The sequence below is a fragment of the Melospiza melodia genome, chromosome 26, assembly GCF_035770615.1.
Source record: "Melospiza melodia melodia isolate bMelMel2 chromosome 26, bMelMel2.pri, whole genome shotgun sequence".
In the NCBI taxonomy this organism is placed as follows: Eukaryota; Metazoa; Chordata; class Aves; order Passeriformes; family Passerellidae; genus Melospiza; species Melospiza melodia.
The window spans coordinates 964,912-990,005 of NC_086219.1; the positions used below are offsets into that span (position 1 = coordinate 964,912).

Here is a 25,094-nt window from a genome sequence, read left to right on the forward strand (position 1 = left end):
GGCTGCCCGCTATGCCAGCCGTGCCTGGAGCGAGGGTGGCACAACGGCACCGAACAGCACGGACTGCACACAGAAACGGGCTGGAGTAGCAAAACAGCACGGAACAGCCCACATTCCACATGGAAACGGTGCCGCCTGCGGGCCGGGACGGCCAGAGGGGCTGTCGCTGCGGGCTGTCGCTGTGCCCCGCGATCGCCACCTCTGCCGGCGGCAGCGCCCCGGATCCGCTCCGTTCCCGGCCCCGCTCCGTTCCCGGCCCCGCTCCGTTCCCGGCCCGGCTATGCAGCGTCCCCCGCCGGCCCCGCTCCGTTCCCGGCCCCGCTCTCTGCCCGGCCCCGCTCCGTTCCCGGCCCCGCTCCGTTCCCGGCCCCGCTCCGTTCCCGGCCCCGCTCCGTTCCCGGCCCCGCTCCGCTCCCGGCCCCGCTCCGTTCCCGGCCCCGCTCCGTTTCCCGGCCCCGCTCCGTTCCCAGCCCCGCTCTCTGCCCGGCCGCGCTCTCTGCTGGCCCGGCCCCGCTCGGTTCCCGGCCCCGCCCGCCGCCGGCGCTGCCCGGGCGGAGCGGCCGCGCCCCGGGCCGGGCCGGGGGCGGAGCGGGGCCGCGCCGGGCGCTATTTGGGCCATGTGATGCCGGCCCGGCCCCGCTGGGCGCGCCGGGAGCAGCGGGCGCGGGGCTCGGCCTGCCCGGGCACGGCACGGCACGGCACGGAGCGGGGCCATGGTCCGGCGGGCAGCCCGGGCACGGTAGGAGCGGGGGGCGGGCGGTGCGGGGCGGCTCCGCGGCCTCTCGGTGCTCGCCGAGCGGGGCCGGGCAGGGCCCGCGGGCGGTGCCAGCTGCGGAGCCGGGGCGAGGCCGAGCGGCGGCCGCAGCCCTGCCGGGCCCGGTGCTGGCAGCGGGGAGCGGCACCGGCGAGGGGGCCCGGGGGCACCGGTGATGGGGCGAGGGGTCTGAGGGGCACCGGTGATGGGATGCGGGGCACTGATGGGGTGCTGGCCCCGGGGCCCCGGTGATGGGGTGCTGGCCCCGGGGCTCCGCAGCCGCGCCGGAGATGCCGCGGGAGGGGCGGCTGCCGTTCCCGGTGCCGTGTGCGGGTTTGGAAAGCAAACACCCATAACCGGTGCGGATCGCTCGCTAGGGCAGCGGGGTTTTCCTTCAGGGTCGGTAAATTACCGCGCGGGCTCCGGAGCACACCTTACAAGGTCTGGTTGGTGTGTGTCTTCGCTTACTACATAAACCTCTGCGAATTCAGCGGAGCCTTACATAATCCTCTAACCGGAGGACCTATGCCGTTGTTATAAGGTCAGTGTTGCTGTAGCCTCCTGCTGGACTGTGCCGTGTTTTGCCCTTATTCCCTGGCTAAAGTGGGCAGCCGGGGTGCCTGGTGGCCGTGCCTGAGTAAAAAACTGTAAACTGTCAATTGTCTCAGCCGTGGCTCGAGATAAGGAAGTTTACAACACAATTGTAAAAATGGGAGTTGCTTCTTGGAGACAGATCACCTCTTTCTTTTTTTTTTTCTTTTTTTTTTTTTTTTTTCCATGATAGCAATGCAGGATGGCTCAATGAACCTTTTGTCCCAGGAGTAATCTGTGCCTTTCCCACCCCTCTGACATCTGATTTCTACACCAGATGCAGCGTTGTGAAGCTCAGTAGCACGGCCAGCTCAGTCTTGCTGGTGTAAGCTGTGCAGAGCCTCCAGGGCCTTGCAGTGAGAGTGGGATGGTCACAGTGGCTCTCCCAGCCTGCAAGGAGGGATATTTCCGTGGTGAGTTAATAAGGGAACAGCCAGGAACGCCACAGAGCCATGCTGCTGTTTACAGAAGTGCCGGAGCATCTTCCCTGAGCTGCCCTGTCACCGTGTCACCCTGCTGGCCTGCCAGGGCTCTCAGCAGTGGTGCCGATGGATGCATCAAGCAGCAATTTGCTCCTCAGCCCCGTGAGCTGCAGCAGTGTCTCAGTGCATTCCTCAGGGGATGTTGGGCTGTTGCAGTGCAGCAGCCCTTGCAGCCTCTCTCCTCTGCTCGGGAGGTTACTGAAGTGCACTCTGATGTGCTCTGGGGCTTGTTTGTAAACTGCTGCTGGGACGTGGGCTGGTGTTCCAGGAACTGCTACGTGCTGTGTTTGTGTGCAGCCCCTCGCTGCTGCTGGGGCTGGGGAATGGCCTCTGCTTGCTCCTCTCCTGTCTCTGCGTTGCTTTTTTCCCCCTGGACCCTATTTCCCTTCCTCAGAAAAAGTGAAAGCAGTCTGCAAGGTCTGCCTGTCTTGTGAGGGCTAATTAAGAATTCATTAAGTTCCTGGAATTAAAGATCCGTAGCTGATGAGCCAGTGAGGACGCTGTGCCAGGGCTTGGGACTGAGTGCAGACAGTGCTGACAGATAATACTCCAAGTCACAATGTGGCTTTTGAAGAATTTAAGATGTGGGATGGAGTATGTTCTGTGGCTCTCTGAGGTTTGTGTCTTGGTCACATTTTGTGGCTGATGCCTCTGCATACACTGGAATTGGCATCTGGTGGGCTCTGAGAGGCCAGGGCGAGTGGTGGCTGTAATTTTGGGCTTTAGCACTCTTGTATTTACTGAGCCTGGAGTCACCCAGGGCTGAGGATTAACTGGGGCTGGCAGGGAGCACCAGTGAGATGATTCCAGCTGGGCTGAGCTTCTCCTCATGTCCTGTGGCAGGAGCCTTGCACATGCATTAACTGCAGAGCAGCTCAGCATTTCAGCAGTGAGGAACAGCTGGCAGCCCTGCCCGAGCTCTGAGCTCCCCAAACCTGCTGTCTGTGGAGCTGCTGCCCCTCCTTTGTGTCTCCAGGTGTGTGATGGAGCTCATGCCCGCAGCTGGCCCTGCCAAGTCACGAGTCAGACGCCAGTTGCTCTCAGACAAAGCTCTGTGGTGCCTGCAGAGTCAAAGTGAGTAAGTGTCTGGTACCAGACTGCAGCCACTGGGTTCCTCTGCTGGTGGCCTTTGCAGAATGAGCTCATGTCAAGGTGTTGACTCACTTTCAGTTACTGCGCTGCTCTGGAAAACAAAGAAATCTTCCCTTGAGTTGCTCCATGTGAGTAATTGCTGTAGCTGCCTCTGTTTCCATGAATAATTGCTGGGGGAAGAGTGCAGCTGTCCTTAACAAAGATGGGATGTGGGCTACAGGTAATGGCCAAATGCTCTCTGCTGAGTGTGAGAAAATACAGCTAAAAAATAATAGTTTCCAAGCACATGGTGGGGAAAATGTGCCACTGTTAACTGTGTTTTCCCAGGGACTACTAAAACATCCATTCCCTTTTAACTCTGCACTGCTCTGCCCTTAATGGTAACGCTTTGGGAACTCCTGGGATCAAGTAAATTGGTCTGTGGCATTGGTCAGAAAATTCTCTTGCAGACTAAGTGCTTTTTACAGCAAAAAGAAAAATCCTCCTTCTGGGTGTTAATTTGGTGCAGGAACTGCTTTTATCTGTAGCTCTGGGGTGGCACGAGCTGCCTGAGCCCCGGAGTGTTTGAGGGAAGGAGATACAAAAGAAATTTCCCTGGCGAGGTTGGTTTGGTGTGGGCAGTGTGGAGGTGGTGGGCAAGGCACTGAGAGAACCCTTGGCGCAGCATGAGCCACGTCCTGTGCCAGGGAACCTGAGTCAGCTGTGCCAGCCCTGGGGCTGCAGGCTGCCCTGGCAGAGCCCTCAGGGCTTTAGGAAAGAGGGGAGGGAAGGAGGATGTCCTGGACACAGTGAGGAGCAGGTGTGAGTGCTGCTGCTGCTGGGGACAGCTGTGTCACATCTGTCCTGCTCTGAGTGTGCAGGGCAGCTGTGCCAAGCTGGCAGGGTGTGTGTGTGCCCCAGGGAGTGTGGTTGGAGGGATGAGGGCTGCAGGCTGCTCCTTCCTCATCCCCTCCATGTGTGGCCCTGCTGCCGCTGCTCCCTGGGCACTCCCAGAGGAACCAGGGAGTGTTTCCCTGCTGGCTGGGCTGGGCTGGATGCCAGTGCCAGGCTTTATTTATGGGCTCTGCCATGTGGGGTGGAGAAGGTGGGGAGTGTGCTATCTGTGCACAGTGAGGCGCTGGGGTTGGCAAGGCATGGGCTTGCAGTATCCACGTGGAAGATGCCCTGTCATCCTCCCTTCTGGTGTTTTGTGTGTTGTACTTCAGCAGCGTTGCAGGTCAGATTCAGTGTCTTTTGGGTAAGCATCTTTTCCTCATTTAGTACAGAAACAGCCACATGGCTTTGCTTTAGCTGTTTTCCTTAAGGCTGGAGGGCCTTGTCCACTGATATTTCCTTGTCTTGTGGCTTTGTGAGTTTTTTCTCTTCTAGAACATGGGAAGACAGACTTGAAGCTGAAGCAGTGCTGCTGCTGTGTAACAGTAAAACTTCCCCTGGGAGGAGAAAGTGACACATTTCTTTGTTCTCTTACAAAGCTTTCTCTGTAAGGAGAAAGCTTTTTACTTAAACAAACAAACAAAAGGACCCCAACAAGCAGCACCATCTGCCAGATAGCAGGGTGAGAGCAATTGAGAGCTTTGGGGCAGAAGGTGGTGATGTCTGAATGGAGTTACCAAACATGGGCTTTTTCTTTTCGCCTGGAAGGGGAATTTGATGAAGCTCCTAAGTCAGAGCAGCTGTGTGGATGTTAGCTTCAAACTGCTTTCTTTGGAGAGCTGGTATGTTATCAAGGCAGGAATCTGTCCTGAGGAGATCCCAGATGGGGCCTTGACACCATAAATGTACAAAGGCACTCAGTTGCACAAAAACTGCAGAAACAACTTCGTTCTGAAGAACGTGAGCCACGGGTGGTGGAGTGCCAAGAAAAGCAAGCAAGGGGTAAGGCCAAGCAGTTCTCTACATGAGAAGGCTACATTGGTCTCAGATGTTTAAAAATTCTTGGTGCAAGCTTCTCCGTGGATAAATTCTGGTTTGAATGGCCTCTTGTAACTGAAAATCTGCTTAAAGCAGAGATGTGAAAAATGCCTGCATCCTCGCTATAGTGTTTGGAGGTTAGTAGCAGGCCAAATTGAGGTTCTTGCCCTGATGGCCTAACTCATTGCTGGTGGCACGTCAGGCTCTGCTGCAGGGAGAGCTTTGCTGCTCAGTGAGAGGAGAACAAGAATGGCTCTTGAAATGATTCCACACAGCAGCCTGTGCTGCTTGCTGCTGAGGCTGGGGATGCTGGGTGTGAGGGGTTGTGCTGGCAGCAGCTCCACGTGGAGAATCTCTCTTATGCTCACTCACCCTTGAGTCTCCCTTGACTGTCAGTGCTATTTTAAGGCTGAACCATCATGTGTACATGTGGGCAGTGAGGGAAGGGTTGCTTTGTCCCCCAGGGCAGCCCTGCCTTTGGGGTTTGAAGGCTCAGGAGGTGCCCGTGTAAAGCAACACTCACATGTGAGCAGCTGGTGAGGGCTGGGAGGGCTCCTGTCTGCTCCCAGTTCCTGTAAACTCCAACAGCTGCGCAGCAAACCTGCTGACCCTTGTGCTGAGAAGGGCTGTGGGGCTGTGTGCATCCAGAAAGTACCTGGCTTGGTGCCTGTGGGCAGGAAATGGACATGCTGGGACTCTCTGTTCCGGGCTCGTGTGACAGGCATGGGCTGCTGCAGGCTGTGCTGTCCCCTCTGTCGGGGCTCCCTGGTGTCCCCACAGTGTCACTGCTGTGTTCTGGGGGTTCCATGCACCAAACTGGGCTTCTGGGGTTCCAGGCTGGGCCTTTGACTTGCTGGAGGTTGAGATGGGGAGAGGAAAGAAGGCAAGGTGTGTATCTTATGGTTTTTAATGGTTCAGTGACTGAGCTCCATAGTGGGACTTGGATACTGTCATTTCCAGATAGCTGCCTTAGTTAATTGATATCCAGGTGACCCAGCAAGCTGCTAAATAGCTGGGTTTTTTAAGTGTGTCAAGGTGCAGCTTTGGAGGAATGGAGAGCTGTTTCACTGACACTTGGTGCTCCTGGCTAGCAGGGTGGCTGCAGATGCTGCCTCTGGTGAGATTTTGAAGGGGCAGGTCTTGAGTGCCCACAGTGCCCACGCAGGTCCAAACCTGCACCTGTGGCATGAGTAACAATCAGTTACAATCCCAGCCTTTATCTGGGTAATCTGAGAGAGCCTGGTGTGACACGGAACTGGATCTGCAGGAGGCACAGCAATGTGTGTCAACACCTCCAGAGGGAGGGGACACCTGGGCAGACTGCCTGCAAGGAGCAGTGCCCACATCAGTTGCAAGTTTTGGTCAGAAATCAGAATTGAGTGGCTCCTGGAGCTTGAGGTGGAAGAGATTTCTCGATGCATTTGGGCACTGGAGAGCACTGTGCTGTGTGTTAGGGCTGAGGACAAACACCCCTGTGTGGTTAAGATGGGAAAATGGGCTTGGAGCTTGCAGTCACTCAGTGGAGAGGAAGGTGCCACAACCAGCACTTGTTCAGAGGCATGTGCTCTTATGTTATTTGGAATAGGCTGTCTTCAAACTTGGCAAAAACTCCACCCAATCCTCAGTCTGGACTGGCTCTGAAGGAATCCTTGACCTCATGGGAATCTCCATTTCAAGGTGCACAGCAGGGATTGCATTGGCATAAAACCCTTCTCAACAGGAGAACATTCAGTGTGCTCTCAAACCTTGTTCTGGCACACCTGAGAGGACACAGGAGGAGTCTGTGCAGGAATGGGTCTGACCCAGGTGTAATCCTGGGGTCCAGGGGGACAGAGCTGATGGCCCAGCAGGTGGCAGGGTGGCAGCAGGGACAAGGTGGCTTTGCAGGGCCCTCCATGGAACCCTGTTTGGCCTGGAGCCTGACAGAAGAGCTGGGCAGCCCAATCATCTGTGCTCAGATGGGTTTCTCCAGGGTGAACAGCTCCATGGCCAGCTCTCATCTGTGCTCAGATGGGTTTCTCCAGGGTGAACAGCTCCATGGCCAGCTCTCATCTGTGCTCAGATGGGTTTCTCCAGGGTGAACAGCTCCACAGCCAGCTCTGTCCATCCTGGCTGGTGTCCCCAAGGCATTGGTGTTACCTGGGCAGGTTCAGGTGGTGCTTCCATTGAAGGTCAGCAGTAGCAGTGTGATTAAGTCACTGCAAGAATAAAACCTCAAGGTGAGTTTAGTCTGGTGGGAGGTTTCAATGGCGGAAAAGGCTGTTGGATATGGTGGCTCTGTTTGATGTTGCAGACATTGGCTGTTGCAGACAGTTTACATCTGTGCTGTGTTTGGGAGGTTGTGGTGCACGGGCTGCTGGGTGGCAGTGGCTTTCTCACTGCTTTCAGACTGGTGTTTGCACACAGCAAATCCTGGCCAAGCCATCCAGCCTGCTCCAAAGGAGGAATCAGAGCTTCAGCAGCAGCCAAGAAACAGCTGAACACACTTTGGGAGTGAGCAGCCCAGAAAAGACAGAAACCTGCATGCTGGAGACTGCACAACTGCCTTATCTCTGCTGCTCTTGATGTCTACACTTTGAAAAAGCAAGGCAGCTTCTCTTCTGCTTGCTCCTGAGCATGTTGAGTGCATCTTGCTTCAGAACAGAGCTCTTGCCTGTTTCTACAATGCTGCTTCATCCCTATTTCTTAACTTCTATTAATCTGTCTCAGCCCTGGTTTTCTGACTGGAAACTTTCCATTGATGTCATGGGAGCTTTCCGTGGCCCACATCAAATAGCTGGGTTCACCAGGAATGAAGTGACTCTCCAAATGTTTATGTTAAACACTTCTTTGGAGGCATGCTGACTGATGAGGACCTGTGGTGGCTGAGCTATGTGGGGAGGATAGGTTGGCTGTGCAGCTTTTGTCTTGCCTTTGAAGCTGGAAGTGCTGGCAGCTGTGGAGTGCCCTGATAAGGGCTCAGGAGTGTTCCATCACTGTCTCCTGCACTGCAGAGCTCTCTCTGTGGCTCACCCTCGTGGAAAGGACGGCCAAGCCCGGATAGTCACAGCAGAAAGCTGTTGGTGTAATTACAGGTATGGAATTTTGTTGTTTGAGAGGGGAAAGCCACAGTTTAGTCTGCTGAGGAGCCCCAGGGAGGGAAGGAGGGACATGTGTGTTCTTCAGACCCTGCTTGCTCAGGCTCCTGGTGGTGTCAGAGCATTTGAAAGGTGGAAACAGAAGGGATAAAAACCACCCTAGCACTCCCTGTCACCACCACAGATGCTGAGCATGGCTGGCTCCTTCCTCCCCTGCAGGACATGGTGCACACTGGAGGTGGTGAGGAAACCACTTTAAATATCACTTCATTTGCAGAGCTCAAGCTTGTGAAGCTGTTGCTTAGGAGTGAATTTCTGAGTGTGTCCCAGTAAGGCTAAGGGGCAAATTTCTCCCCTTCCCACTTGAAGCAGTATTGCAGCTACTGTGAGCAATGCTGCAGTCAGTGCATGTCCTGGTCACTTGTTTTGGCACAAACATTTGTTCTGTATTGCCACAACTGCTATTTCCAGGAAAAAGTTGCTCTGGGATATCTGGCCACCTTACAGTGCAGATGTCCTCTCAAGCAGCATGTGCATTCCTGCAGCCACAGTTTGTATAATGTGCTTTTATCCTCCTCTTTTTGGTGCACTCTGCGCTTGCAAATCTGATTTGTCTGGTTGAGCTTTTACAGGGATAAAGCTTCAAGCAGGCAAGCTAGAAAGGATCTCAAAATTGCTGCTTTGTGGAGCCTTTTGGTGGATGATTTAGGAAGGCAGCCAAAGCCTTTGGGTCACCCTGCCTGTCTCAGAGCACCACAGCATTTCCAGGGACCCTTTCAGGTGATGGGGAAAGCAGAGCATTGCATCACTGAGCCTGTGCTCGCTGCCAGCCCCAGTGAGATGTGCAGTGTCTCCTCCTAATTATGGGATGTCCCAGGTCAATTATAGCTAAACACAGAGCCCAACCGTGTCATTAAACTTTCTTGGCTAATGACAAGTCAGAAATCCAACCTTGTCCCGGCATGCTGTGCTCTGGGGAGCTGCTGAGTGTGTTCCAGTAAAGCTGGCAGTGTGAGCAGCCTCTTGTGCAATCTCTCTGCCAGGAATATCCTCCTGGTTCAGCACTTGGGAGCTTCCTTCTGCTCTGGAGGCCTGGGGAAGGGAGGAGGAGCTGGGAGCTGAAGCAGGGATGTTGTGGCCTCGAGCAGGCCAAGGTCTGGGTGACCTGACCCTGGTATTGCAAGCTTGGGTTTGTCTGGGCTCCTCACCTCAACTGGCTGCTGCAGTGATTGGAGAAGAGAAATTGCATCTTCTGGCGATGCTGTTGGATTTGGAAAGGGTTTTTCCACGGCTTTTGTTATGTTTAAGGGTGGTTGTTGTTCCCAGATTAAACTTGAATAGAAAACATAAGGCTGCTGCCAGCTTTCTGTCACAGACACCTTTTATCTTGCATTCATCTCTTCCAAGCAGATGCTGCTTTCATTTCTTCGGCTTATTTTTTCTTGCTACAAGACTAAAATTAACAGCCCTTTGATGCAGGGGAAGAAACTGTATTTCAAAGCAAAGTACCCAGTTAACTTTGATAACAAAACTGCTGGTTTTATCTTGGAGGCAATTCCGTGTTCCTTGGAAACAAATCTGAGGGCTGGGAGCTGCTGAGCCCTCCTTGCTGTGACAGGTGAAGGTGCAGACCCCTCCTCACCTGGGGTACCAGTGGCTCCCTCTGGGCTGGGAGGCTGCAGGTGGGAGAGGAGGTGCCAGAGGCTGGTTCCATGCACAGGATGTGTGCAGGATGTTCCCCTCACAGCTGCAGTCTCAGGGGTGCCAACCGCAGCCCGAGGTGTGGAGGGACTGGGGCAGCACAGACAGGGCTGTGGCACTGCAGCAATCTGTGTCCAGAACTGTCCCTGCCTCCAAGGACTTGTCCTGAGCGTCAGCCCCGTGTGAGCATCCAGCTTTTGGCTTTCATCTTTTCCAGTTAAGGAGAGCAGCCCTGTTCCTGCAGTGCTTCCTAGAGGTGGTGTGATGTGAGGGCTGTTTCCGAGGGGGAGGTTGAAACCTGCCTGTCCTCAGAGGGAGGACAGCAAGACTGTACCAGGAATGGAGAATTCCTGAGCCCAGGCTGTGGCTGGCTTGGCCAGGGCAGGGAAGATGCTGCTGTCATCATTCAGCACCTTACAGGAACTGTCTGGTGCAGCAGGGGCACATCTGCTGTGCCCAGGATCTCATTTCAGAGCAGGGCCAGGGAAATACCTGCTGGAACTCACCTTGGCAGGTGGCTTTGCCTCTGGGCAGCTGCTGCTGGAGGATGTGACAGGCTCTGGGGCTCTTGCCTTCAAGGAGCTGTGGGGAGCCCCTGCTCCGGGTGCATGGCAGGGTGGTGACTTCTGAGAACATCCTTGTGCTAAGTGAACAGAATGGTTTCCTAAACACCATGAAAAAAGTCACTTCCTCAGTGACTCAGCTGTCTCCTCTTGTGAGGTTTTGTCCTCTGTGGTGACAGCCTCAGACTCCACAGACCTCAGGACAGGAAGAACCTGAATCTGCAGTTCAAAGGGTGAAACATCCACCGGGGTCTTCACACATAGGGTGCAACTTCAGTCCTGTTGTTCAGCACTTGGGAAGCCCAGGATGGAGAGATCTGGGTGAATATTACAGAGGAAAGCTGAGATTTTTCCATGTGCCAAGGTAAGGCAGGAAGGCATGTGAACTGATCCACGGTTATTGCTTGGAGTCATTTGCTGTGGGGTGTGAAGGCACTAACAGCTGGGACAAGGGGTTGAATTCACTTGTTTAGGATTCATTTGACCTGAGGATGAGCACAAAATTCAACCTGAAACTGGCTGGAATGACTTGGACAGGGAGGAAGATGCTTAACCCCAAGAATGAGAAGTTTTGGAACAGAAGTATGGAAGTTTTGGAACAGGTTGCCCAGAGTTGGACAGGCTCTGGTTTTGAAGGTTTACAGGAGTAAACTGGTAAGAGAAAAAACAGGCTTGGAGTGCAGCAGGGATGGAGCAGAACTGCAGTTGTGCACCACAAGGCCCTGGTTTAGCTGAATGAGCTGCTCTGGCCCTGGATCAGAGCAGCATCCAGCTCCTGGTGAGCAATGGGCCAGGATTTGTTTGTCCCCAGTGCCTGGCCCAGATTTCAGCAGTGCTGTCTCTGCAGTGAGGAGCAGTACCAGACACTTGCACAACTTCCCCTCTGGCAGGGATGTGTTTGATGTAAATACATGTGCTGCAGCTTCAGACACAATAAACGTGTTTGGGAGTAACAGGCTGAGTAATCTGGTGCTTGGCAGCTGCTCTGCTCTGGGGATTTTTGCTTTACTGTTAGCAGTGCGTGTGACATCTTAAATGAAAAAAGGAAGAGACAGTAACTGTAAAACTTAATATTAGAATAGCTCCAGTTACAGCTGCTTTACCTGAAAGAATGAGTCCTGCTGGCTCTGTGGCTCCTGACACTGATGCTGTGTTGCCTTTAGGAGCAGGGGTTGACTCCTCACGCTCCACTGTGAGTGTTTTCAATGCATCTTTTTGGGAAATGCTCTGCCCTGCTGTCATCTGGGAAGGGACACAGGGGAGTTCTGGTAGGTGGCTGCTGAGAACGTGGGTTTCTGTTAAAAAATGAATTCATGAGCTGTTTTAGGGGAGAGCTGTGCTTTATCTGGAGTTTTGTCCTGATGGGTTGGTGGTGGTGTTGGCCACAGCCAAAAATTGCTTTTGATACTGGAGTGGAAACTCTGGGCACAGGTAGAAATATCAAACTTCATTCTTTCCACTGCTCCCCTCCTTATCTGACAAAACTCATGAACCCAGATAGTTAAACAGAGATGAGGGATGGGCAATGGGCAGTGCAGGCTGCAAATCAAGTGGGGAAATAACAAAAAGCAGGGAGTTGTTGTGCAAGAGGGTGGCTTGTTCTGGATTATGTGGGGTTCTTTAATGCAAATAGTTCTGAACATAAACATTTACTGTTTAAAATTCACAGTGGCTTAATTGTGCAGGAAATGCCTCTCTAAATGCAGCCTCAAATGGCTCCAGTGCTGCAGGGAAAACCAGTCAGCAAACAGGGCAGTCTGACCAGGCCTTTCAGTGCTGCTGGGTTATAAAGCTGGGGTTGTGTTTGCAATGTGCCAGGCACAGGGTTCAGCCTCGGAGTGTTGGGAGGCTTCTTCTGGAAGCAGGGCTTGTGTGCAAGGCCTCCATGACACAGGGAAAATCAGCAGGGCTTGTGTGCAAGGCCTCCATAACACAGGGAGAATCAGGTGAAGGTGGACAGGTGCAGAGGTGTAAGGAAGGTGAACCTGTGGATGTGAACCTCTGCCTGTGACCTTTCCTCCTGCTGCTTATGGGACTTATTTGTGGTGGTTTTTAGTCTGCAAGCAGGTTGTGGACACATCTCTTGGGTGCACCTAAGGAAACTGGGAGTGTGGGATGTCTGTGCCTTTCCCACCATGTTCAGGTGCTGCTCAGGCTGAGCAGTTGACGTTCATGAATTACCTCATGCAGAGCTGGAAGGAGCCTGATGACCTTTGAAGCATCCACTGAACTTCCCCTGTGAGGAAAAGCAGCCCGAGTTCCCTTGTTTCATTTAAAGAAATGCATTTTCTCTGCAACCAAAGCTGCTGTTTGTGACCTGCCTTCAATGGGAGAGAAGATCTTTGGCACAAACTTTTGGAACTCCTTCTGAGTCACTTCCATCCTTACAAATACTTTGCAGTGTGAGCTCTCTCCTGTTGCTTAGAGTTATTTTCTGCCAGATTTTGCAGTGTTGCAGCTCACAGGAACTGGCTGGGTAGGTGGACAGTGGAAATTTGTTTAAGTGTCTAGCAAGTGGCTTGGTTGAGGCTGGGTGGTGGTTTTTGCTTCAGCTTTTCATTGACTCAGACGTGCTGCTGTGAATAACCTCAGAGCTGTGTTCTGGGGAGCCTGACACGGGAGGGATGGGTGAGAGGGCATTGCTAAAACAGCCAGAAATGTTCAGCAGAACTGCCTGGACAATGCCAGAACCAAAATGGGAGGGATGGGTGAGAGGGCATTGCCAAAACAGCAGAAATGTTCAGCAGAACTGCCTGGACAATGCCAGAACCAAAATGGGAGGGATGGGTGAGAGGGCATTGAACTAGCAGCAGGTGAAATGGGGTGTCCTGGCTCTTTGGGGCTGAGTTTGGTGCTGTTAGAGGCTCCTGACCATGTGCAGTATATATATATATATATATATATATATATATATATGTATATTTCCTTTTCTGCTGAGGTGTGTTCCAGGCTGGAAATCTCTAGGGTAGGGCTCTGATTCATTGTCTGCAGAGCACCCAGAGCCTGTGAGGTGTGTAAAGGTTTGGCCTCTTATCTGTGCAAGTACACCTAATGAGTTTATGGAAAGGAGATAAAGCCACAGTAAACTGACTTGTAGAAATAAAGTAAAAGTGGATCAGGAGTGAAGGAGCTGAGGATCCTTTGTGTGTTCCTGTTGTTGGTGCTGCAGACAGGTGTCCTGTAGGTGCAGAGCAAGGGAGGGACAAACTCTAGAGGAACCAGAGTTTCTGAGCTGGGCACCAGCTCTGGCCTGCACAGGCAGTGCCTTGCTTGCAGAGCTGTGTTCTCCTATTTAACATCAGGATTTTCCTCCCATTTCAATGTCTCTGCTGTCTCCTGCCCTGATCCATTTGCAGCAAGCAGTTTTGGAGCCTGGCATTTCCTTCCAGCACGGCAAACTGACAGCCTGCTCTGAGCACCTAAATGGAAGGGAGGGCTGATTCTCACTGAAAATAGCAGGGAATCCTTTTCTCTGAGGCACCCTTAGGATTTCACTGCCTGGATTTTAAGCCCATGAGGTTAACAATGGAACTGACAATGGCAGGGAGCAGGAGTGGGGATGAGCTGCTGTTGGCAAAGCAGAGCAGAGTTGCAGCAAGCCTGAGCTGTTGATAAGACAGATAAAAGCACTTTCAGTGTTTACATTTGTACTTAAACCTGCAGCAGCTCATTCCCCAGCCTGTCTGCTCATTTATGGCTGCCCGTGTCTCTGTGGAGCTGCCCAGGGCATTAATCCATTAATTTCACAGGATAAGCCTTTCTGTCTCCTCCTGCTGCAGGAGAGTGCCTGCATTGTCTTGTTCATGCAGAGACTTTTCCTTTTAGGAGATGAGGGCATCACTGTGCTCCTGGCAGAGGGCAAGGTGCCACTCTGCAGTGCCAGGGCTGGTGCCAGGAGCAGCAGAGCCAGCTGTGGGCAGGGATTATTGCCCTGCCCTAACAAGGAGCTGTATTGCACTTCAATCCTGGTGTGGGCTGGCTGTACCTGCCCTGCTCTCACTCTGACCCACCCTCTGCTTCAATCTTTTCCCTTTCTTCACCCCTTTCTCTTTTATTCTGGCCATTGGCTTTCACCTGCTGTGAGCAGTGCCTGGGACAGGCTCCTGAGCAGTGCAGGGGATGAGTGGTGCCTGTGTTTGGAATCTCCCTGGGGTGATTCCCTTTCCCTTCCTGCCTCAGAGAAATATGATGGAGCTTATGTTGGCAAAGGGCAGAAAGCCACAATGAACAAGGCATTGTTTTGCTGATGAAGAGCACAGTTGTGTTCCCTCACTTCTGCTGGGTGTTGTGTGCTTCAAAGAGGTCTGCACTCCTGCAGCCTGCTTTGTTTTGGTTCTTGTTTCCTATGCTGCGTTCTCACATGTACTGCACAGGAAATCTCTGCCTCTCCTCCCTCTGCCAATGTTTTGTTCCCTTATCCTAATCAAAATCCCAGCAGCTGGATCTGCCCGTGGACTCCCACGTGTGCCTTGCCAGTCCCTTGCTGCCAGCCTTTGTCCATGTGCCTCGGGCACGGGATGCCAGGGGTTTCACCTGGTGCTGCTGTCTGGTTTCACCCCAGCTGAGCAAGGAGCCTGCCCTGAACCTTTTCCAAAATCACTGCTTTGGGTCAGCTTCAACCTGCCTGTCCTGGGGAAGCTCAGCTGGTGTCTGCTTTGGTTTGCTCTGGGGATCCCTTGGCTGGAGATGCTGCTGCTCCTGAGGAGCTGTGACTCATGGAAACCTGTGGGGCACAGCAGCTCAGCCACGACATGCCCTGCCATCCCCTGCTGCCCTCCCTCAGCTGGTTCTGCTGTTATTCCTTTTTTCAGCTGGTGACCAGCTGGCTTACACGGGCCAGGATTTGTTTGGATGTTGTGGATGGCATTTATTTCACTTCCAGGATGTGTGATGCTTATCTCAGCAGCTGATAACATGGCTGGGCCTGTTTAAATGGCATCTTCTGTCTCCATGCCCAACATCTGAGGTCCCTGAATGGTTTGAAATGTCTGTACTGCAGCCTGTGCATTGGGATGTAACTTTCAAAGAATCTCAGGCATTTTGCTCTCCATTCATGATTTTTTTTAAAAAGTGGGTAAGGAAAGAAAAAATAGTCATGTCTCTTGTTACTTAAAATTGGGATTTAGCTCACTGTTCCAATGGCATACCTTGGTAGGGAAAACCTGTTGAATTCACCCCTAACCCAGAACACAGTGAGCCCTCCCTGTTCACCTTCTAGCTGGAGCCTTGCTGATGTCCAGTAATCTTATTTTTAAACCCGATCTGATTCATGCTCTGTTTTCTATGCCAGATGAGGTCCTTGGTTGTGAGTAAGTGTTGTGACTGTAGCTGGCAGGAGCGCTGCATGATTGCCTCACTTCAGGAAATGTTAAAATAACACTTTTTTTTCTTAGAAAGCTCGTTTGCACCCCTCCCACTCCTAGTTCTCCTAATAGCTGCCCCCAGTTTGGCAGCTGTGCGACAGAGGGCTGTTTGTGTTGCTGAGTGAGAGCAGAGGCGCTGGAGTGGATGCAGTGCTGGAGCAGAGGTGCGCGGAGCGAGCGGGGATCTCTGGCCAAGCTGGCTCAAACCTCTCCGAGGTTCCTCTGCAATCTGGAAGGAAAACTGCTCAGCTGTGGGAAGGATCTCGCTCCTCCCCTGGACTCTGCAACTGGGGATTTCTTTCCCTCTTGGAGAAGAGAAGCTGCTCCCTTGGGACGAGCCAGGCAAAGGTTTATCTGCCCTTGCTGCGGGAGTTTGGAGGGGCCGGAGCTGCTGGGATGAGGGTCCCCCAGCAGCTTTGGGCTGCTGCTCTGGACTGGCAGCCTGGCCCTGAGGTACTCAGCACAGCTTTGGCTGCAGAGAGCTGTCTCCTGAGCCCTGCACCCATGGGCAGCTGCTGGGAAGGGAGCACACCTTGTCGGGACAAGCAGCTGAAGGCTGTGCTCTGTCAGTGTGGCACACGGCGCTGAGTGTGCAAATGTTTAACTCGTCTCTTGTTGTTCTTTCCTTGTTGGGATAAACCTGGTTGGGATAAACACCTTGTCGGGACGAGCAGCTGAAGGCTGTGCTCTGTCAGTGTGGCACACGGCGCTGAGTGTGCAAATGTTTAACTCGTCTCTTGTTGTTCTTTCCGTCCATTAGGCAATCCTGAGCGGTGCACATCTGGACAGAGCCTCCTGGCAGCCTCTGCTGCGGGGCTGGATGACAGCAGGAGCTGCCAGGTGAATCCATGAGCCTGTGAGGAGGCCAGCCATGGGTCAGAAGGTCACGGGGGGGATAAAGACAGTGGACATGAGGGACCCTGTGTACCGGCCGCTGAAGCAGGAGCTGCAGGGGCTGGACTACAGCAAGCCCACGCGGCTGGAGCTGCTGCTGGACATGCCCCCCGTGTCCTACGAGGTGCAGCTGCTGCACTCGTGGAACAACGACGACCGCTCGCTGAACGTGTTCGTCAAGGAGGACGACAAGCTCATGTTCCACCGGCACCCGGTGGCGCAGAGCACGGACGCCATCCGCGGCAAGGTGGGCTACACGCGGGGGCTGCACGTGTGGCAGATCACCTGGGCCATGCGCCAGCGCGGCACCCACGCCGTCGTGGGGGTGGCCACGGCCGAGGCGCCGCTGCACTCCGTGGGCTACACCACCCTGGTGGGCAACAACCACGAGTCCTGGGGCTGGGACCTGGGCCGCAACAGACTCTACCACGACGGCAAGAACCAGCCCAGCAAGACCTACCCCGCCTTCCTGGAGCCCGACGAGACCTTCATCGTGCCCGACTCCTTCCTGGTGGTGCTGGACATGGACGACGGCACGCTCAGCTTCATCGTGGACGGGCAGTACATGGGGGTGGCCTTCCGGGGCCTCAAGGGCAAGAAGCTGTACCCGGTGGTGAGCGCCGTGTGGGGCCACTGCGAGATCCGCATGTGCTACTTGAACGGACTGGACCGTGAGTATGAGCCCTGTTCTGGCCCTGCTGGGCCATCCTGGACCATCCCAGGCCATATCCTGGGCCACCCTGGGCCGGGTTCTCCTCTTCCTGCAGGCAGGAGTGTGACAGTGTTCACAGGCTCCGAGGATGAGGGAAGAGACAAGGATCTGACTCCATGTTTCAGAAGGCTTTATTTATTATTTTATTATATATATTATATTAAAACTATACTGAAAAAAAGATTTTATTAGAAAGTTAACTAAGAATAAAAAAAAAAGAATGAAAACAAAAGCTTGCGGCTCAGACAAAGAGTCTGAGCCAGCTGACTGTGATTAGCTATTAATTAGAAACAACTCTATAAGACCAGTCACAGATTCACCTGTTACATTCCACAGCAGCAGATAACCATTGTTTACATTTTGTTCTTGAGGCTTCTCGGGAGGAAAAATCTTAAGGAAAAGATTTTTCATGAAAGATGCCTGTGACAGGGGAGGATTTGTGTCAGCAGCAGCACTGCTAGGTGCAGCTCTGAGTCCCCCATGGACAATGCACAGAGTCTGTCTGTCTGTCTGTCTGTTTGCACACCTTGCTGTCACCTCTGCGGGGAGCAGGCAGGGCCTGGGGAGGTGGTTTGGTGGCAGGAGGTGATGCCAGTTGTCCAGCTGGAAATGGGAAACCTTGTATTGATACCAGAATTCTTCCGACAGTTGCATTACTGGCACTGCAATCCTGGTGTCTCTTTACAGAAAACAGTCTCTGGGACAGTCCCCTTCCTTCAAGGGGATGTTTAAAATCCCTTGCAGGCAAGAACAGGGACAGATCTCCCCTCTAAGAGAAAATGGGACTGTTTTCCATCTCTCAGAAGGCGGCTCACTCCCCTGTCCCTCTCAGAGCAGGGTGTGCTCGTGTCTGGCAGGGGCTGGGTGCTGTTGTCAGCCCAGCTCACATGCCAGCCCTTTTACTAACAGGCACATCAGTCTCTAGCTAAGCTTAGTAATAAATTTGGCTGTCCAAATGTGCTAAAGTCTGTTATCTCTCATAGTCAGAAGTTCCCATGGGGCCAGACTGTGACTCAGTCTTCTGGGTAGGGTGGAGGAGAGAGGTGAAGGAAGTGGATTAAAATCTGGATTTATGTCACTAGTGAAATAGATTTGGCAGTATTGGTATGGAGAGCAGTTTCCCCTGCGTTCCAGAGCAGTGTCTGCTCAAGGGCTCCCGTGTTTGTGCAGGAGGTGTCCAGCACTGGCAAACCCTGAGTGCCACAGAGCTGCCAGCAGAGAACTGGGCTGTCAGAGTGACCAGGAGAGCCTTGCAAAGGGGCAGGAGCAAAACCTGCAGGTGCTTTGGGAAACGCACTTCAGCTCTGCAAGACCAAGCAGAGAGCTCTTGGCAGGGCCCTTTCTCACCCAAAGAAAGCCCAGCTCTTTCTCCACAGCAGCTTCAGGGGTGTCAGCAGCTCCAGGAAACAGGTTCTGCTGCAGGGCCCTGTCACGGACACATTTTATGGAAAATCCTTTCCTTACGATTTTTTCCTCCTGAGAAGCTTCAGGGACAAAATGTAACCAATGATTATCTGCTGCTGTGGAATGCAGCAGGTGCATCTGTGATTGGTCTCATGTAGATATTTGGAATTAATGGCCAGTCACAGCAGAGCTGGCTCAGACTCTCTGTCTGAGCCACAAACCTTTGTTATTCATTCCTTTCTATTCTTAGCTTAGCCAGCCTTCTGAGACGAAACCTTTCCTTCTATTCTTTTAGTATAGCTTTAATGTAATATATATATCATAAAATAATAAATCAAGCCTTCTGAAACGTGGAGTCAGATCCTCATCTCTTCCCTCATCCTGAGGCCCCTGGGAACACGGTCACAGGGCCCAGGCCAAACCCTGCAGCTGCACGGCAGGGCAGGGAGTGTGGAGCTGCTGGGGCTGTGGTGTGAGCCCTGGGCTGGGGAAAGCTGGGGCTGTGGTGTGAGCCCTGGGCTGGGGCAGGGCCATCTCCAGGCTGGAGCTGTGCTGTGAGCCTCGGGCTGGGTAAAGCTGGGGCTGTGGTGTGAGCCCTGGGCTGGGGAAAGCTGGAGCTGTGGTGTGAGCCCTGGGCTGGGGAAGGGCTCCAGGCTGGAGCTGTGGTGTGAGCCCTGGGCTGGGGAAAGCTGGGGCTGTGGTGTGAGCCCTGGGCTGGGGAAGGGCCATCTCCAGGCTGGAGCTGTGGTGTGAGCCCTGGGCTGAGCAGTGAATCGTGGGCAGCAGGCCAGCAGGGATGGATGCTGTTCTGGCACTGACAGAAAGAAGGTGTCTGGCTCTGAGCACTCAATGCAGCCCTGTCCAGGGATTATTGTGGTGCTAGTGAATGGAAGGAGGTCAGCTCTGTGTGTGTGTGCTTTCTCTGCTCAGTGCAGACCAGGTGAGGACAGACCTGAGTCTCTGTGGAGGAGCCTCTCCTCTAGAGGCCCCTGAGCTGAAATGTGATTGTTCTGTAGGTATCTAAAGGCTCTGGGGGTCAGGCCCCTTGTGCTGGGGGTGCTGCTGGGCAGTGCCTCTGTCCTGCTGTCCCTGTGCAGGGCAGGCTCTGAGTGCAGACCCTGAGTGTGTGCCCCAGTGCTCAGAATGGGCAGTGCCAGGGCGTGCTGCCAGTGCTGGGGCCCTGTGCAGTGCCCAGCCAGGCACAGAGCAGAGCAGCAGAGGGTCTGTGCCTGGGGAGGGCAGCAGGGACCCTGGGGTGGCTGAGCACTCACAGGGCAGGGCTGGGCACACAACAGGTGACACAGAGCATCAGTGTCTGTGCCTGGGGAGGGCAGCAGGGACCCTGGGGTGGCTGAGCAGCACACAGGGCAGGGCTGGGTGAGCCTGGTGGCACAGGACAGGTGGCACAGAGCAGCAGTGGGGATGCTGGGCTTGGCAAGTCAGGTCCACGTGTTGTGGAGCTGGAGGCGTCTGCCGAAGCTACTGGAAGCTGCAGCTTCTGAGCCAAGCTCACCTGTCTGTGGGAGCTTTCTGTGAGCAGAGGCAGCTCCCTGGTGGTGCAGCAGAGCCCTCAGGCCACGGAAGGATGGCATTTGCCTGCTTTGGGATGTGTCAGCCCTGGCTGGGGCAGGAGGAGCCCCCCAGGCCTGAGCAGGGTCAGGGTGAGCTCTGGCAGGCTCAGCAGTGATTTTTTCCTCCTGTGCAGCTGGGGTGTTTCAGCCTGGCTCTGACCTCAGTCCCCTCTTGCTGTGAGTGACTCCTGAGCAGCCAAGGCCCCGTGTGCCATTCCTGAAAAACTTGTATTGTCTTGTTCAGGGGGTTAAGTACAGGATGCAGAAAAAGATAGCCAAGGGCTTGTATCCTTCCTGGGCCTGTGACATGGGAGGGAACTGTCAGGGTGCAGAGCTTTGACAGATGGCTCTGCAGTATAAATGAGAGGCTGGCAGCTGTTCCCCTCCTGTGTGGGCTAAATCGTGCTGCTTTCAGGGTGCCCAGACCCCTGAGGCTCTCTGGGTACTGCAGTAAGAGGCATGAGCTGGAAGATGTGTTCTGGCTGCAATTGCAGAGGAGGAACTTGCAGCTGCTGCTGTGGGGTTGTTCCATTCACACACTGGCTGGAGTGGCCTGGATACAGCTGGGGGAGGCTGGAGGGCTTGGTGGGCTGCAGATGCGGATGGCTGAGGGGCTGCACACCTGCCAGGGATCAGTGCTTTTGCTGAGAGTTCCAGGGGTTTAGAAGCAGCAGGGTGATTGGGTGAGTGTGCACCTTGTGCCAGGTGTTCAGTGCTCCTGCTCAGAGTTTTCCGGGGTGTTTAGAAGCAGCAGGGTGAGTGGGTGAGTGTGCACCTTGTGCCAGGTGTGCAGTGCTCTGGTTCAGTGTTCTCTGTGGGTTTAGAAGCAGCAGGATGAGGGTGTGAGTGTGCACTTGTGCCAGGTGTTCAGTGTCGTCTAAGGGGTTTAGAAGCAGCAGGGTGGGTGGGTGAGTGTGCACCTTGTGCCAGGCGTTCAGTGCTCTGGTCCAGTGTTCTCTGGGTGTTTAGAAGCAGCAGGGTGGGTGCACCTTGTGCCAGGCGTTCAGTGCTTTTGCTGGGAGTTCCAGGGGTTTGGAAGCAGCAGGGTGGGTGCCCCTTGTGCCCGGCGTTCAGTGCTTTTGCTGGGAGTTGCAGGGGTTTAGAAGCAGCAGGGTGAGTGAATGAGTGTGCCCCTTGTGCCCGGCGTTCAGTGCTTTTGCTGGGAGTCGCAGGGGTTCGCAGGCAGCAGGGTGGTGAGCGGCTGAGGCTGCTCCCCCTGCTGATGTCTGTGCTCTCTGTCCCCAGCCGAGCCCCTGCCCCTGATGGACCTGTGCCGGCGGGCCGTGCGGCTGGCCCTGGGCAAGGAGCGGCTGGCCGAGATCCCCACCCTGCCCCTGCCCGCCGCCCTCAAGAGTTACCTGCTCTACCAGTGAGCGCCAGGACGCAGGTGGATGGAGCTGCCCGGGCCCTGCCCTGCTGGAGCTGCCGGCCGAGGATGGATCCCTGCATCCCTGCACTGCTGCTGCAGCCTCCCGGGCTCTGCTCCTCGGGAGCCCCTGCCCCAGCACACTGAGCAGAGGAACATTGCCAGAGCCCTGTGCTCCCCTCTCCTCCTGGGAGAGGCTGTGCTGCCTCCCCGGGCTCGGGGGAATGGTTCTGGGCCAGCCAAAGGGAAGGATGGTGAGAAAAGAATAATGGTAAAAGTAAGAGTTCAAACGTGATCTGAGGAAGAGGAGGCACTAGGAATAGAAATGTCAAGACCACGTCCTGAGAAGGGAAAGGCTCAGGATGGCCAGCAGAGTTGGAAAGAGTCTGGAGTACCATAAAGAATTAATTGATGAGTTTTTAAAAGCCAAAAAATAAAAAACGTACAACCCCAAGCCCTGAAACGCCAAAACCAAGAGCCCTTCCTCCACCAGGACCCTTCTGAGCTTGGAGAAGGTGGTTGTGTTGCTGATGTCTGTGCTGGGATCCTCGCCCTGCTCTGTTGCTGTCTCACAGGTGGTGACTCCTGCTGCCTTGTTTAGCGCCAGGGCTCGTCCTGCTCTGCTCTGCCTCCTCCCAGGGCTTCCACAGCTGATTTTGCAGTCAGGCTGTGCCCCCACACTCCTCCTTCCTGCTGAGAGCTGCAGCTCTGCTCTGGGGTCCCTGGCTGGGCTGGGACTGTGTGTCACACATCTGTGTGTGTGTGTCACACATCTGTGTGTGTGTGTCACACATCTGTCACACATCTGCCACAGCTGCAGCTCCTGTGCCCTGGGCTCTGCCCCATGCTCAGCCCTCAGAGACCCCTCCATGTGCTCTGATGGCACTGCCAGGGAATCCTGTCCTTGATAAGCTGCTGAAATCCACCCAAGCCAGGCTCAGCGTGTCCCAGAGCACCCCAATGCCCCCAAACCCTGCAGCAGAGGGGCTCCCTGCCCTCTGTCCCAGAGCAGGGTCACAGAGGCTCAGGCAGGCACAGCAGAGGGAACTGAACCTCTCCAGAGCTGCAATAAACAGGACGAGCAATTCAGGCAAAATCAGCACATCCCAAATAGATCCTCAGTAGCCAAGTAAAGAGGTGGCACTCCTCTGTTAGCAGGAGCTGCTCTCTTGACCTCTCCACAGGTTACTATGCTGCCTTTCTGGGGTTATTTTGCACATTTCTTTGTGTGTTTTTTTTTTCCTTGAAAAATGTTTGTGTGATTGTTTTGTTTTTGCTTTTGAGTTATCCCTTCAGTTTTGTGTAGGTACAAATGAGTTTAGTTGCTGAAAATGTTAATATATATATGTGGGGTGTATGTATAAGAACATGTTTTAAACAGCTGCTGTAGGGTACCTTTTTGAAAATAAACTACTTGCATAGTATATTTTTTAAAGCACAGAGTTGGTGCCAAGACTGGGTGGGGTGTGACGTGCCCCTTTTTTATTCTAATATTATATGAGGTTTTGTTTTTCAACGTAGGGGTTTGTACTAGTTTCTGCTGCAGGGCAGGACACAAAATCCAGTGTGTGGAGCCCTGCTTGGTTGCCTTCAACTCGAGCCAGTGTCTTCCAGAGCTGCAGGGAAGAAGCTGTGTTCTCCCTACTCCTGCTGCCCTTTGTGCTCCCTCATTTCCATCTCTCCTCACCTCACCAGGACATGACTCTGTACAGTTTAAAATCCTTTCTATTTTATGACTGTAGATAGCACTCAGTAACCTAATAAACTTTATTGAATATTACTTGGTGGTGGGTTTTATTCGCATGAGATGATCAGGTTTCTTTGTGCTTTGTTTCTGCACGAGCAGTGAGTTTATTCCTGAGGAGCCTGCCCAGACAGGCAGGGCAGGGGCTGCCTCTGCCTCATCCCTGCTTGCAGAAATCACAGTTTACCTCTGAAATATGTGTACAGCTGTGGGACGGGCTGAGGTGGGCAAGCTGAGTGTGTGCAGCCTCCAAGAGATGGAGCTGGGTGTGGCCTGGCATGGGACAGCCCTGGGTTCTGGTTTGCAGCTGGATTTGCAGCTGGATTTGCCCTGCTTGCTGTGGCTCAGCCCCTCCAGCTGTGGTGATGCTTTGTCCATGGGGATGAAGGCTCCACAATTCTCTGTCCCCCTGCAGCCACCAAGTCGCGTGAGGAAGCCAAATCTTGTAATGAGCCTGAACTAATGCCTAATTAATCAGCTGCCTAACGGGGTGCTGGGGAGGGAGGGCCCAAAAAAAGGCGAGTGCTTTCTTGTCTTGTCTCCAGTCAGGACAAGATTTATTTTTTTAAATTTTGGGTGTCTCTTGCAAGTGGAAAACCACATGATTAAGAGGGTTTGTAGCTCCTGAGCTCCAGCATGCAGCCGATTCAGGGAGCAGAGCTGAGGAAGCTCTGCCCCTGAGCCTGGCTCTGCTTTTGTGCCTGGTTCTGCCCAGCACTCCGGGCTGGGAGTGGCTGAGGGTGCACAGAGCCTGAGGAATTAGTTCATGCTCAGCTCCAGACACCCAAACAGGCTCGTGTTCCAGCTGCATGGAATATTTGAAGCAAATGACCTGCCCGGGGCTGGGAGCCTGCCCTGTTTATGTACAGTGCCGTGGCAACGGGGGAGGAAGTCGTGGCTTGGGGCTTGGCCCTGATGGGATCAACAAATGATATCACAGAGCAGCAGCTCCCAGTAAATCAGCGGAGCTCTGCTGTTCTTGCCTCCAGCCCAGCCCTGGCAGCGTGCGAGGGGCAGGAAAAGCTGCAGGTTCTGCTCGTGTGCCCTGAGAGCCACCCTGCCAGCATCATCCTCCTCCTCCTCCTCGTTGCTGACTCACCAGGGCCAGCCCTGGGAGCTGCTCCTGGCCCTGGGAGCTGCCAGCCCGTGCTGGAGCCTCTCTCAGAGAGCTTTGGCATCCCTGCAGGAGCTTTTGGCTCCTCCTGGGAGTTGTGGAAGCGATTTGTGTGCAGAAAAGCCTCAAGGGGAGAAGTGCTCAGTGGAGGGGTGGTGAGGGAATATGGTAAGGAAATGTGGTGAGGAAATGTGTCATCCCTGTTTGGCAGCCTTGTCCCCTGGCTGTGAGCAGGGAGCCTGTCCTGGGGCAGCTCCCTGTCCCGGTGCATGGTCCCACTCCTGCCCAAAGGTAAGGAAAGATGTCATCCCTGTTTGGCAGCCTTGTCCCCTGGCTGTGGGCAGGTCCCTGTCCTGGTGCAGGTCCCTGTCCTGGTCCCACCCCTGCCCAAAGCTGAGCATCCTCCCAGCTCTGACAATGCCAGGACAGGAGCCTGGAGGGGGAGGCAGCTGCCAATTCTCTGCTTTGTCTGCAGGCCTGGGTTTGTTTCTGAGCACAAACACCTCCCCTGCTGGAGCCCAGGACCTGCCAAGCCTCTGCCAGCACCAAGGCAGTTTTCCCTTTCCCCTGGGAGGTGGGAGCTCACAGAACGTGAGCTTTTGGGAACTCGTTTTGGCAGCCGCACCTTCTCTCCTGCAGAAGGTAAGACAATTATGGAAAGCAGCTCCCAGCACGCTGCCCTCCTCTCCCACACGCTTCCTAGTGCTGCTCATCTTATGCCAAAGTTGCGCTTGACTGGAGAAGGAAATACAGTG

General features: G+C 54.1%; 1 protein-coding gene across 6 annotated transcripts; it reads left to right on the forward strand.

The window, feature by feature from the left end:
* Positions 1-657: 657 nt before the first annotated feature.
* On the forward strand, positions 658-23,261 carry SPSB1 (splA/ryanodine receptor domain and SOCS box containing 1). 6 transcript variants are annotated; one of them, XM_063177191.1, is made up of 3 exons: positions 658-739; positions 16,295-17,099; positions 21,361-23,261. In XM_063177191.1, exons 2-3 carry the CDS (start codon positions 16,406-16,408, stop codon positions 21,486-21,488), a joined length of 822 nt encoding a protein of 273 aa, XP_063033261.1. In that variant the 5' UTR covers positions 658-739; positions 16,295-16,405; the 3' UTR covers positions 21,489-23,261. The 6 variants fall into 6 exon arrangements, with proteins under 6 accessions (XP_063033261.1, XP_063033263.1, XP_063033262.1 ...); XM_063177193.1 differs by lacking the exon at positions 658-739 and adding an exon at positions 1,108-1,295; XM_063177192.1 differs by lacking the exon at positions 658-739 and adding an exon at positions 1,589-1,758.
* The last annotated feature ends 1,833 nt before the right edge of the window (positions 23,262-25,094 follow it).

What these genes read in the sequence shown, in the direction of transcription:
- SPSB1 (XM_063177191.1), top strand. Translation starts at nt 16,406, where the DNA reads ATGGGTCAGAAGGTCACGGGGGGGATAAAGACAGTGGACATGAGGGAC. An exon ending in CTACTTGAACGGACTGGACC is followed by an intron (nt 17,100 to 21,360) that starts GTGAGTATGAGC and finishes CTCTGTCCCCAG; the next exon opens with CCGAGCCCCTGCCCCTGATG.